This window comes from Cicer arietinum, chromosome 7, assembly GCF_000331145.2.
Source record: "Cicer arietinum cultivar CDC Frontier isolate Library 1 chromosome 7, Cicar.CDCFrontier_v2.0, whole genome shotgun sequence".
Lineage (NCBI taxonomy): Eukaryota > Viridiplantae > Streptophyta > Magnoliopsida > Fabales > Fabaceae > Cicer > Cicer arietinum.
The window spans coordinates 44175024-44190443 of NC_021166.2; the positions used below are offsets into that span (position 1 = coordinate 44175024).

The window sequence follows — 15420 nt, forward strand, 5'->3', positions numbered from 1 at the left end:
TTTTTTTAATTGGGGCATTTTTAATTAGAACTAGATTGGAATTCTAGACTTTTTTGGATAAGTTCAAAGAGATTTATTATTATTTCCTTTAAGTTTTCTTAGGTGATGTTTATTTATGCTCTAATTACTTATGTGTGTGAATTTCATAATTCTTTGGTTATGTTGTTATGGGATATTATCTTCTTAAAGTAAGCAATTAACTTTAAAAAATTTGTTTGATAAGGATCTCATTGGAAGGACTCAAGAGTAGGTAGACCATTACCACAATAAACTAAATAATTTATATAACATAAAAAATAAATATAATAATTTATTAAAATTAAAGTTTTATTAAAAATATAAGATAATGTAAGAGTTTAGTACACTAGAAAAGTTGTATTTAGCCTCCAATTTTAGCGTCGGAACCGACACAGTTGCTGGTTAGCGTCCACTTAGCGTCGGCCGAACCCACGCTAGGTAACCAAAAATAATTTTGTTTTTTATTAATTAATAGCGTCGGCCTTACGGACGCTAAATGTAACACGGCAGAAGCTAACTCGTAATTAAACGTTAATCACTCTTTAGCGTCGGTTAAGCCGACGCTATGGTTTCTGATTTGCACAATTTATTTAGTTTTTCGGTAAAAATGTTGTATGTTTTATTTTTTTTCCAATTCTTCGCTCCTTTTTACTCTACTATTTTTTTTTTTGATTTCTATGATTCTTTATGTTTTCTGACATGTTATTCAATTATTTATGATTTATATGTTTTTATTTTTATATTAGTAAAATAAAATGGTGTTTAAAAAAAATAAAAAAGTAAGACAAGTTATAAGTATTACCAATATTTTGACTAATAATTTTTTTTATTTGTCTACATTTACATTATTATAGTATATATTTAATTAATTAAATTAATTTTTTTATGTATTTATTTATTCAAATTTGATTTAAATAACTTAAAAAAAATTATAGTTAAAATTAGAATTTTAATATTAATATTAACTAAAATCATAACACAAAACTTTATTTAAAAATTTATCGATAATAAATATAAAATATAGTGAAACTTATTTATAAATAATGTGTTATTTAACTATGACTAATTTAATTTAATAATATCAAAATATATTAATTTTTAAATATAACATTAAATTATTAAAAAAATAAAATTATTATGTTAATTGTAGAAAAATAGAGTAAAAATGATTGATTTTCTTAGTACCCATTAAAATTGTTCAATTTTTTAAAATAAATAAAAAGTAAAATAAGAAAATATAAAAGATGAATCTAATAAAAAATCATAGTTAAAATTAGTTTGAGAGTTTGGAAATGAGAGAAAATTCTTATAAAAAATCATATTAAAAGATAGTAATTTGTTTACATAAAAGTCCTATTTATAGAACTAATTACACTAATTAATTGAATAATTAACTCCTAACTATTTACTTATTCTGATGTGTCTACCACCTTCATAAATGATAAGAATAAATATTTCGTATATTATATTGCATGACATGTGAGCTATTAAAGATAGTTTTATTAAATCAATAATTAATATAATATAAATTTTAAAAACAACAAATAAATAAAAAATAAAAAATTTCTAAAAAAACGATACTTAAAAAAAGAAGGAGAGAGTATCTTTTTGACTCAAGCTAATTGGTATATAAAGGAGGCATGGGGTTGCACACATTTCATTGTAATCCCTTAAGTGTTTGTCCTTCTCTATAGAAAATGGTTCTAGCTGGTAAACTTAGTACTGAACTTGGGATCAAAGCACCTGCTTCCAAGTTTTACAATCTCTTTGCAACACAACTTCATGAAGTGCAAAACCATTGTGAAAGAGTTCATCACACCAAGCTACAACAAGGGGAAGACTGGCATCACTCTGATTCGGTTAAACACTGGAAGTATGTCATAGGTAATTTTATAGATTTTGATGGTTATTTAAAAAATTTATTTTGATTTTGATGGTTATTTCAAAAAAATTATTTTGATTTTGCTAGAAAATGATGTGTTAAATTGGTATTTAAGAATTATGGGTGTCTAAATATAAATACCAGTTCCAACGCAATATTTAAATACGTTGAGTTTTTTATTAATAGATTTTAAGTAGTTTTTTAAAAAAATTAATGTAATCAATTAAATTTTAAAATTTAGAGTTTTTAAATTTATCAATTAATTTAAAAAAATTAAAAACAGGATTTAAATATCGCAAAATATTATCTAAAGATGATAATTATAACACGTGAGCTAGTTGATTTAGATGTCAGAAAGAGTAATTAAGCTTTCCTTTTATAGATGGATAGTTGTAAGTTGTAATTGTAACCCATTTCCGGTTTCTTTGTTAAAAGATAATTTATATAAAATAAGTTAAAATATCAAGTATTTGAAATAAGTAAAATGAAAAGGAAAAAAACATTTTATAATTTTTGTGGAGAAAGTAATATTTTATCAATTATCTTTTAGTTTTAGCTTAATTATAATTTTAGTTCATATATTTTTACTGATTCACGAAATTTATTTTTCTATTTTAAAAGTCGACAGTTTTAATTCCTCTTTGATATTTTAATTAAAAGGGTCGACAGTTTTGATCATTTCCTTTGATTTTTTAAATAACGTGACATATGATACGATGAAGTAGAATGATTAATACTTATATAATTAGAATAAAACATCGTAAAAAATTAAATTTTAATTTTAATTTTTTTTATATTTTTAATTTAATTAATAACATATGAATAATTAATATATCTAGATGATTCTATATTATAGAATTTCATGTCACTTCACTAAATATATGTCAAATCATCATTTTTTTAATTTAAAAATATAAAAGAATAACTAAAACTGTCAAATACTGTAAATTGATAATAACACTAGGAAACCAAATTTTTCATCATTTCTTGCATATAACGTTTTTATTAATTGGGATTAATTACATCTAACATAACAGATGGCAAAGTACACACGTGTAATGAGAGTGTTGAAGAAGTTGACGAACAAAACAAAAAAATCACTTACAAGCTATTCGGTGGAGATATTGATGAGCACTATAAGGTCTTTAAACTCATCCTCCAAGTATTTGATAAGAGTGATGGAAGTGGTGCTGTTAAATGGACTATTGAATATGAGAAGATCAATGAGGATATCTATCCTCCAAATGGCTGGATGGATTACCTTAGCAAATGCACTAGAGACTTGGATGGTAATCTTGTCAAGGCATAGTTCCATAATAATTTAGATATGTAGTATAATAACTAATTATATAGATATGTTCATCTATATAATTAGTGTGATGTTTGTAATGGGGCATGTAGAATAATAAGCATGCATATTTGCTTATGTTGTTTCTATCAAATAAGTGTGTTTGTGATGAGTCAGTCCTTTTTTTATGTACTACGTGGATATTGATGTTTTTATTATAAATAAAATAGGGTAAGCCCTATCACATAACAAACATAAAAAAAAAAAAAAAAAAATTATGGTGTGGTTTACTTTGTGAATTTTATTTTATTTTATTTTTTTTTAATTTTGTTAATTTTATTCATTAATAGGAATGTACGAGACTTTTAAAATAAATATCGTCTATATTTCTAAAACAATATAAATATCAAAAACTGTTTATTTCATGTACATACTAATAGTTTACTTTAAGAGTTTATTGTACAGATAGAATGAACAAAAATTTCACACATTTAAAAAAAATAAAACAACAAATATTTTTATAAAGTAAACACTTAAAAATAAATCTTCAGTGCCTCACAATGAGCATGAGCCGTTGAATAATGGGACAACTTGCAATCAATTCTGCAAAACGAACAATAAGATGGAAGCATGGATGTGTAGTGCTATACCCGTTTGAGATCTAGGACACAATATTTGAAAATATCCCTTAACTCAGCCATACTTATAAACAAGTACAAATATGCAATTAAAATAATGGATAATTGAGCTTTGTAGTTTACATATGATATATTCTTGTCTCTTGTAATATCATTTGATCACATTTTCTGATAAGATATATATAGGTAAGACATTATTAATTCTTGATTTATTTGTATTTGGTCAGAGCGTATTCAATACATTAGAGAGACGAATTTTAATACATTAAATATTAAAGTATATTTGGACTTAACATAATCTATTTTGAATCAATAAAAAAGAGATAGTATTGAGCACATGGTTGGCAAAAGAAAGTGCACTGCATGACAATGTGTGTTGAACATTTTTTTTTTCTGAATGTGTGGTTGAACTTGTTTTTAGAACTTTGTGTATATGTTACAATGATATTGATTTCTGCATGTTATTTTTTAAATATATTTTTAACTTTAAATTGAAAGTATTGAGAACACAAGAAAATGAAATTTGAATTGTGTTGATTTTTTTTAAAAAAAAATTTGTTAGTTTAAAATTTAAATTTTTTTTCAAAAGCTTATTTTTTTAGTTAAAACATATAAACAATGGAAGATAAGACTTAAAAAATTCGAAAGCAAAAGTACAAAGATAAGGAAAGAAAAAACACAATGATTTTTATACTGTTCACAACAACTGATGTTATATCTAGTCCTCCTCTTAATGAAAGATTTGTCCTAATACAATCAGGGATTAATTCATTAAGTATTATTTAATCAGCCTCTTCAGGACTGCTGTACTATAATGCTAGACAACTACACTTATAGTCTTTGGATTCTTCAAGAATACTAGCAAACTCTATGATGTGCATTTGAGTTCTTCCATATGAGATTGAAGATCTAACAAAGTGATTTTATCAAACAAAGTGGTGAAATAAAAGAGTAGGAAAAGAAACAAACATGAATTAGATTGAGAATATGGAGAAGGTGCATCAACCAAAGATGATCGATAAGTCAATGAGGAATCGTCACAATGGTAAGGAATTCATTGATAATGTTCAAACATGTTATAATCCAAGAACTCAAAGAGGAGACCTAACTCACTCATTATTTTCATTTCAAAGTTTTTAAATGAGGTTCTTATTAGAGTATTTATAGGAAAATTGCTCACATACTTAAAAGGCTGAAAACATAAATAAAGGCACATTAAATGGGCTTCCACAACTTAACTAAAATAAATTTAAACAAAAACTATGACAATTCAGCATAAATATATATAAATCTAAAAATTATTCTAATATATTGACTTGAAATTATCTTTGTTTTCTTCATAATTAGCTCCATTTAGGTCCTCGTCATTCTCTTCTTCTTAGAAGAATTCGACCTCAAATTTAATTCTAATATTACATGTGATACCCTAAACACCAAAATAATATATGTAAAATAATTTGTATCAATTTCTTTTTAAAATAAAAATTCACAGCGAATACATAAAAAATCTTTCAAAGGAAAAATAAATCTTAATTGTGATTTCATAAACACAGGACCAATCTAATCATGTAAGAAGAACACACAAATAATCATAATATTCATAAGTAAGTAAGAAAAACATACAAATAATCATAATATTCCTTTGAAATCATGTTGATAGTATAATATAAGTAAGAAGAACACATAAATAATCATAATAGAACCATATCTTAACACATCTTGATATATCAAAATATTCAAGGAAATATAATCATATTCTAATATCAAAAACACTCAATCTTCTAGCTTAAGTATTTACCATCATGATTAAATCATGTAATTTCAATACTCTTGTCAATATAATTTTCTACTTCATTTTTCAACTCTTTGAAAACATTAAAAGGTCTCTTGATTTGTCTTTCATAAGATACACAAATCCTCATTTACTATAATCAATAGAAAATGCAACGAAGTTAAGAAATATACCTTTTACAAATAAGTAAGAACATCATATGTATCATGCCAAAAGATCAAAAACTCTTTCGTCGTGACTGATTAATATAGCTTAATCGTCCTTTTCAATAAGTAATTATCATAAACGACAAACAATTTTCAATTGAATTACTCCAATGGTGCATTTTAATGACACTTGAAATATGTTCTTACTTATTTGCATGTATGTCAAAGGTATGTATGAACAAAATAACTAGATTTCAACTTATTTGCATGTATGTCAAAGATGGGCATCTTGAGATCAGTGCCACATGGTTCGTGTCTTTCAAAATCTCCTTTAATGAAAACATCAAGTCAATAAATGCAATCACAATTGTGTTTTTATTACAACAAAACATCAATCCTTATCATATCAAGATATGAAAGTGATGTTTCCAATAAGCTTTTGAAACATAATGACGCTTATTAAGTTCCAAAGTAAACTCAAAAGTCAAAGTCAAATCTCTCATTGTTTAAGTAACAGCAATTGCTGACTTTTCATTGTTAATTTTGTGTTCAATTTCATGATAATTTAAATTATGTAAACATGTAGAACTTAGTGTCATGATTAAAATATATTTGATAGGACTTTATTAAATATGCTCCTAAAATTTTATTCAAATCAATTGTAGAGAGAAAAACACAAGAAATTATAGGTTTGAATTGTGTTTTGTTTCAAAATCTTAATTAAAAAAGAATTTGAATACTAGTGATGTTTAAAAACAAGAATCAATAAAACGATAAGTAAAGAAATAAGAAGAGAAACACAAGTCAAATTATCCTGGCTCACCACAATCACGGTAGCTACATCCAGTCCCTTCACACAAAAGGATTTAATTCAGTATTCAATAATAGTATCACAACTTCACTGAACACCTTCTAGTCAACCTGACTGTATTTAAGTTTTCTCAACCTTCTAGCTTAGTACAGTCAAACTGTTGAAGACATCAACCACTACTTGGTCAAGTTACAAAGTGTTTAAGATAATTTTCTATCTAACTCTCATACAAAAGTGTTTATAGGAATTGCTCTCATAGAGTGTTTTTGTTAGAACCAAGTTGGTTTGAAGACTGTGACCCTTGCTTTGATGATAACAAAGATTGCTTTGTGATAACAATTTAATGCATTGATGTTTTGTTTAAGTGTGCAGTTCCCGAATCAAATAATTATTTAATGACATTACGTTGCATCCTCTAATGTTTGGACAAAGTTAAATGAACACCAAGACTTCAATCTAACAATATTGGAAAATTAGCTTCACCAAGACTTATGGTGAAATAATCTATTGGCTTTTCTATTTAGTGACTTTGAGAGTGACGCTCTCAACAGGTGGCTCTATGGTTCTAAATGTGGTTCCTAGAGCCAAATATCTTATTTTGGAATATTGTCAACAACAATAGGTAAACAATTTGGAGTGACAATACCCTCAAAAGGGATCAAACTCTAGGTAAAATTTTCACGCTAACTAAACAAGATGTACATCTGTAAGGCTAACACTACATAATCACTGACTAACCTTAACCTTTACTCAAACTCGGGATAGAGTCACACTCGTAAATTTGTGCAAAATTGAAAATTTAGTGTTTGAAGAGAATTCTAATATGAAAAATGCTACTAAACAATAAACATATATATAAAAAAATAATAAATGACGTTCGAACATAAATTTAAGTAAAGGAAGAATATAAAATAACATGAACATAACTATTTACTATAAATTCATATGATTAATTGTAGGAAAGATAAATGTAAATAAAATAAACCATTTAGCACAATTAATTATATTAGGCTTGACTTTTGAAAGCATCTCCAGTTCATAGCTTAAAATTTCGAAGGTTAGCTCAAATTCAATGGAGTTGCGACCAAAATTTATTTTAATAGGGAAAACAATAAGAAACCCTTAAAAGAAAAAAATGGGCTTTGAAATAAGACTTAAAGTTTGGAAGTCGGTAATGCATAGAAAATGTATTAGCACCCTACGGATATTTGTAAACAAATGATTACCTATAATTAATTGTGCAAAAATTTATGTTAACTTTAAAATATTTATTTCAACATATTACTTAAATGTGAATATAATTTTTTTATAAATATGATGCTGAAATAAAAGAGTACTCAAAATAGAGAGAGACAAAAAAGTTTTTTTTTTTATTATTGTATTTGACAAGGTTGTGATCTGGCTCTTACTTATCTTTAGGTGTGATTGAGAAATCAAAGCTACGTAGTTCTTGAATAGAAAATATAGATGTGTTGATTGTTTTGAAAGAAAGTGTTTTGTTGTTGATAAACAAGATAGGGAAAAACAAGTTATTTTGACGAAAACCATAAGTTTTTTTTATTTAAATATTAGTTTAAAAAAAAAGTGAACTTTCATACTATCAAATTGTACAATTTGTGTCTCAAACACTCAAAGGTTAAAAAAAGATATTACATCTTATTAACCCATTTAAGAATATATTTATTTTTTTTATTATAAAAATAAACTTTAAAATCGTCAAGTTGTACAATTTGTGTCTTAACAACTCAAATATTAAAAAGATGTCATATCTAGTTAATCAAATTTAAAAGTTGATTTTAGATTAATTAATTTATAAAAATAAGTTTTAGAACTATCAAGTTGTACAACTTATGTCTTAACAACTTAAAAATTAAAAAGATGTCATATTTAATTAACCTTTAATAAAATATTAATTTTAAATTTTGTTGAAAGATTCAATATTTGTTAAAAATTGATTAAACATAATATTTTGAAAATGGAGAAAATGTTGGACTGGTTGATGAAAAATAAAACGAAAGAAAAAACAAGAAAAAAGCTGAAGCTAAATAGAGAAGGAAAAAATCAATTGATTTGGGTGAGGGTTTCAAAGAAAAAGTTTGTAGGAAAAAGAAAAGCAAAGCAAGGAAAGGAAAATAAAAGAAAACGCATAGAGGAAATGAGGATGCAGGATGTTGGTCGCTCGGTGGTGGTGACAGTGGTGGCAGCTGGAGGGATGGTCGTCATTTCGACGTAGGTGGGGGCTTAGACCCCTTCTTCCTATTTATCGTTTGCTTTATTTCTTGTTGTTTTTCCCTTTTATTTCTCCTAATTTTCTATGATATTTTAATTTTTATTCATTTATTTTGGGTTTACAGTTTATAATAGTGAAGAAGAAATTTAAAGACTATGAACAAATATTTTTTATTTGTACGTATACAGCATGTAATAGTAAAAAAAATTATATAGAATATTAAGATTAAAGAGATTTAAAATATAAAAGTTTATATGTTCTTCTATCTTATGTTTTCATCTTCCATTAATTTTTCTCTACCAGCTTCCTTTAATTTTTCTCTACCAATTTTTGTTGTTTCTCTTATGCTTCTCACACTTATGTATTTCCTTACTTTTTATTCTCAATTATTAAAACACCAAAAAAAAAAAAAACCTCGTCTTGTAACTCTGATTTCTTGATAGCTGAAGTAAAAGCTAAAATTTAGCAAAACAATTACTCAATCAAGAGAGAAAAGGAATCTCAAAACAATTAATTTTTTTTTAATACTTCTTTTGTCCAGAATTTGAATTTTACAAGTTGTTTTTCATTAAGTTTTTCATTTATATTTTATACTTCTTTTGTCCAGAATCTCAAAACAATTAAGTTTTTCATTTATATTTTTTAAGAAAATTATGAATTTAAATGAGAAAAAGTTACATATAGATCAATGGGTTTAATAAATGGATTTATTATTTGATTTATTTTTTAGATACTCGAATGAAGTTCAAAATTTGATAGCCAACAAAAAATCAAATATATTATCCGTTTTTTGTTAATAAGATTGTTAATTAGTTAGACAAAATTAGGGTACTATATATCCAATAACATGAACAACATAACATCATGACATGAATGATTGTATCATATATTTCACGATCACAAGATCGAAGTATTCTACATTAAAGGAATCGACTATATGCTTCTTATCAGCATCCTTTAGGTCCTTGTAGGAGCGGGTTACTAAAGACTCAATTATTCAAAAATATACAACTTTTCTCAAATTTTGAGGTTCATCCTCAAATTTCGATACCATTCCTAAAATTTATTTCTAGATATATCTTGTCCTTCTCAAGGACATTTTATAGTTAATTTTGTGACCAATTACATGATAATTTAAATTAGGCAAACATGTAGAACTTAAGTATCATGATTAAAATATATTTAATAGGACTTTATTAAATATGAACCCATTATTTTATCTAAATCAATTATAGAGAGAAAAATACTAGAAAAAAAGGTTTGAATTGTATTTTGTTTTAAAAAGATAATTAAAAAAGAATTTAAATATCAGTGATGTTTGAAAACAAGAATCAGTAAAACGGTAAATAAAAAGATAAGAAGAGAAACACAAATCAAATTATCCTGGTTCACCACCAATATTGTAGTTACGTCAAGTCTTTTCATACAAAAGAACTTCACTAAACACCTTCTAGTCAACCTGACTGTGTTTAAGTCTTCTCAACCTTCTAACTTGTGCAGCTAAATTGTTAAGGGCGGCAGCCGCTACACGGCCAAGTTAAAGTGTGTAAGATGGTTTTATGTTTAACACTCACACATAAGTATTTACATGAATTGCTCTCAAAGAGTATTTTAGGTTTTGCAGTGTTTATAGCTAATACAAGGGCTTTTTCGAGTTTGTATCTGTGACGACAATAAGTTTCTTTGATGTTGTTTCTTATTCTCTTTATGTGTTAGTGACAATCACAAATCATTTTATAGAGAAACTTTTAATTCGTTAGAGTTTTTTTATTGTTATTGTGATTGCACGAAATTAACATGTGAAATAATAACTGGTATAAAATCTTTAGAGATATTGAACCTTTATAAAATTTATAATAACATGTGAAATTTAAATTTGAAACTTTATAAAATTTATAATAGAATTTTAATAAAATTATTAACTTTTTAATATTTTTTTTTTTTGTGAATTAGAAATAAAAGGAGAGAAATCGTAAATCTTGAGACTAGTCTCCAAAGTCAGGCCATGCTTGATAAAACCATGTGCAATGTGGTTACTTTTTAAGCTTTAGAAAATAAAATTATTTATTAAAGTAATATAATTAATTTTATATAATACTTTTTTTAGTTAATATTATAGTTAATTGATTTAATATTTATTGAAATAATATTAATTTTAGATAATATTTTATTTGTTTTAGTTTTAAAAATATTAAAATTAAGGTTTTTTATTAAATAAAAAATAATTTTAGAGATCTTTTTATAAGCTTGAAACGATTGAAGTCTGATTTGAGTCGACCTGGTTGTGCTCCACATCCACCTATATAGAGATGCTCCTCACTCAATTACTTTTCTCCTTATTAATTTATCTTTTGTTGGAATCTTATTTTTCAATGATTTTAAACATATTCATTATCGGTAATTAGGATAATTCCAAAAAAAATTCCATTACAGTTGATCAATTGGACAACTAATGGCCATGAGTTTGAAATACCATGGAGCCTATATGTGCAATTGAAACTAGAATATCAAAATTTTACAATTATGATATTAGATTAAAAATATAATTAAATCAATATAATTACAATGCAGCCTCTTTATTCCGCCTATCTGATAAGAAAAACTGCTCTTCATTAATTCCGTTAGAAAAAACAAAAAAACGGACAAAAATTGACAATTAACAAAATTTAAGAATATATATATATACACACTCCACGTACATTCTACACTCTCTTTCTCCCTTATTGCATTTTGTATTTTTCGTACATATATACATACTCCATGTGGGGATTTATTTTATTATTTATATGCTCCTTTTTTTTTATATCTCAAAATATCACATTTTGAAAAGATAATACTGAAATACTCCACTTTTTAATCTTAGTTGCTGATCGCAACCTGGAGATCTAATGAGGTGAATTTTATTGATAGATGGTCGCATATAGGAGATGCGACCTTGTAGTGACATTGTTTTTTTTTTTTTATCGTTTAATAAATAATTATGTTTATTATTATTTAATAAATTATAAATAATTAATATATTTAAAAATTCAAAATATTATTAATAAAATAAAATACATAAATAATAATAATAATAATAAATAAATAAAATAAATTAATAATAATAATTTTAATAATATTATAAAAATACCACAAATTAAAAAAAATAAATACATCAACTTCATATTTATTATTATTATTTTCATTCATTATTATTTATTAGATAAAAAAAAGGAGGAAGTTGTTGCGCCACAAGAGAATCAAGTTATTATAACAATGTGCCAACACAAATAAGAAGAAATTATTATAGTAGGAGGAAGTTGGTATAGTAACATATCAAAACAAATAATTTGTCCATAATATTTTGTTTATAAAATAACAATGTATTTTCTTAACAACTCTCTTATTTAATTGCATTTTTTCTCCAATTTAATGTGTTTTATTTTATTTTATTAACAGTATTTTATTTTTTTTAATTATTTTTAATTTATTAAATAATCAATAACTCAATTGTTAAATATTTTATTATTATTTTTTAATTAGGGAAAATACGTTGTTATTTTAAATATTTAGGTAAAAATGATGTTAGATGAGAGGGAGTTGTTAAGAAAATAAGTTGTTATTTTATCGGCAAAATATTAAAGACACATTATTTGTTTTGACACTTAAATAACAATTTTCTCATATTATAACAACTTCTTCCTATTTGTTTTGACATATTATTATTAAAATTATTATTTTTATTATTATTATTATTATTAAAATTATTATTTTTATTATTATTATTATTATTAAAATTATTATTATTAATGTATCTTTTTATTATTATTATTATTATTATTATTATTATTTTTATGTATTTTATACTTTATTATTATTATTATTACTAAAATTTATAATATTATTAAAATTATTATCAATGTATTTTATTTATTAATGTATTATTTATTATTATTATTATTATTACTGTATTTTATTATAAAAAATCCTCCATGCCTACATTCACTTTCTCTCTTCTTGTATGTATGATAAACATAAATACATAATATGTTTTATTTGTGTGAAATTTTTATGTTTAATTTTAAAATATTTTAAAAGCTGCATTTATTAATATTAATTTGACTAAATTGAAATTAAAACTCAAAACCACACTACTGCTCTGGTAGATACACATCTACTTTTATAGTCTATGTTTACAGCAATTTACTGAATTTAATTGATGCGGGACGGACATGTAAGGAGCGCCAAAAGGAAACAAACTTCAAAATCCTTCACAAGTGTTTGGGTTTATGGTTGATAAAAGGTTAACAACATTATTTTATTTTATTTTATTTTATTAATGTGATTAAATACAGTTTAATTTTTACACTATAAACATCTTCAATGAATATTACTATTTTTAAGTGAAAATTAATATTTTATTATTCAAACTTTTAAAGTTTAATGTTTTATAAAAGAAAACAGGACTTGATTGCATCCATCGCATATTCTTTGATTATTCTGGATACTGCCTTCGTGAATTATATATAATAAATATTTCCTGAAATTAGATGGCCAGACACGTGATTGGTTGGAGTGGGAGACCACCGATCAATAATTAGTGGACCCCATAATTTAATTTCTTGGTTCTATTGTGAGTGCAAGCCAACTAATTTCTATATTTTTCTGACTCAAAGCTAGTAGTTTCTATACAAAGGCACGTGCTTGCACACATTTCATCGTAATCCCTGAGAAGGATATAGACGAGATTAAAAGAAAACCAGAATCAAATTATTGGGATCACCAAAAGATTCATTCAATTTATATATATATATCAAAAGAAAAATTTATATTAATTAACTATATTAATAATCTATCAAATCGTGCATATCACAAATCATATATAATTTGAAGCTATATTAATCCTTTTAGCATTTTTTTAAGTTGCAACAGATGAGGAAACTTTTACTTCTAAAAAGATTCAATACACTCTTCGTATCAATTTATTATTTTATTCATCGGCACTTTTATTATTTTATTAATTTTTTGAATGAATTTTATTATAACTATCGAAAAAATACTTATATTAATTTAGACTCATAACATAAAAAAATTTCGAAGTTGTCAGATACTTGTTCCTATCTAAAAATTATGGGTAGTTAAATTTGATGCTATATATTAATAGATAATATTACTATATATTAATAACAAAAGTATTTTCAATTTTTATATTATCTTGTATATATATTTATTATAATTTTATTATACTATACTTATTTTTAATTTGATTTATAAAATTATAGTGGTTATTTATTTTTCTCATCTCTTCATCTTCCTCTCTTCTATGTTTATCATAGTTAATATTGTATCAGAGAGCTTTGGTTGATTTTTGAATCTACTGTATCAATTTGCTTCATCTGTTTCTGACCCGATTCTATGTTTTTGTTTCCGACACGATTCTCCTTGTCTATTTTCGGCGTGATTATACTCTTATGTTTCTGACACGATTCTTTTTTGGTTCTTAGTTGACTATGCTATTGACAGGTTATCTATAATTTATTTTGTCTGAGTGGTTGTGTTTGTCGTATTTTTCTGTTATTATTTAGTATGGCTGATGCTAAGGATGATTCTCTCCAAACTATTAGTGTCCACCTCAATAGAAAAAATTACTCATATTGAAGTTATGTGATGAAAATTTTTTGATTGGAAAATATATGTTATGTTGGTGAAACTTCTGTTAAGCTTACAAATAAAAGGGATGAAGCTAAATATGTAAAAGATCTAAAAAGAGGGAATGATAGTAATTCAAAAATCATTACTTTGATTAATAATTCTATTGAGTTGTTTATAGGAGTGCAACTAGTAAAATATGATACTGCTTAAGAGATTGGAGATCACTTGCAACATTTGTGTGTTCATTCTAACTTTACAAAATGTTATCAGTTGGGAAGTGATATTAGGGCCCTTAAGCAAAACAATATGATCATTCAGGAATTCTATTCGATAATGACTAATTTGTGGGATCAATTGGCTCTTATGGAATCAACTAACTTGAAAGCTGTCAAAGTGTACATTGATCAAAGAGATGAGCAACATTTGGTTTGGTTTCTGATGGCTCTTCGTGGTGATTTTGAGGGTCTTCGTGGGGGTATTTTGCATCGTTCCCCTCTTCCTAATGTTGAATCTATAGTTGGTGAATTGTTGGCAGAAGAAATATTACTTAAGACTCAATTTGTTGTGTTTGATAAGAGAATTCTCTCAACTCCTCCATCTATTTTTGTTGCTCCTGTTCAAAAAAGAAAATCTCAAGGGAGGGTTGGAGTTGGTAATGATGAATGTGCATTTTGTAAAGAAAAAAGTCATTGGAAGCACATTATCCAAAATTGGAGATAACCCATACGAAGAATTTTAGGGGGCCATCGTTCAACATTGTTGCTTATGCTATTCCTACCATTGGCTCTAGTTCTGGTTATGTATACTCATTTGAGACTACTTTCTAAATATATTGCAGAACAACTTCAAAAACTTCTTGTCACTCAATCACATGCCATGTCAACTACATCTTCTATAGGTTTGAACTTTTCTAAAGGTTTAGATAACATATTGCAGTTCTTAAAAGACAGCCTCGACTGTGACAATTGTCACAACTTGAAATTG

General features: G+C 25.4%; 1 protein-coding gene across 1 annotated transcript; it reads left to right on the forward strand.

Annotated features, from left to right (window-relative positions):
- Positions 1 to 1704: 1704 nt before the first annotated feature.
- On the forward strand, positions 1705 to 3463 carry LOC101493377 (MLP-like protein 43). Its single transcript, NM_001309680.1, has 2 exons — positions 1705 to 1902; positions 2938 to 3463. Exons 1-2 carry the CDS (start codon positions 1716 to 1718, stop codon positions 3207 to 3209), a joined length of 459 nt encoding a protein of 152 aa, NP_001296609.1. The 5' UTR covers positions 1705 to 1715; the 3' UTR covers positions 3210 to 3463.
- The last annotated feature ends 11957 nt before the right edge of the window (positions 3464 to 15420 follow it).

Bases quoted from the DNA above. Each gene is read 5' to 3' on its own strand.
- LOC101493377 (NM_001309680.1), top strand. From the start codon at position 1,716: ATGGTTCTAGCTGGTAAACTTAGTACTGAACTTGGGATCAAAGCACCT. The intron at 1,903-2,937 runs GTAATTTTATAG...CTAACATAACAG, and splicing joins ACACTGGAAGTATGTCATAG to ATGGCAAAGTACACACGTGT.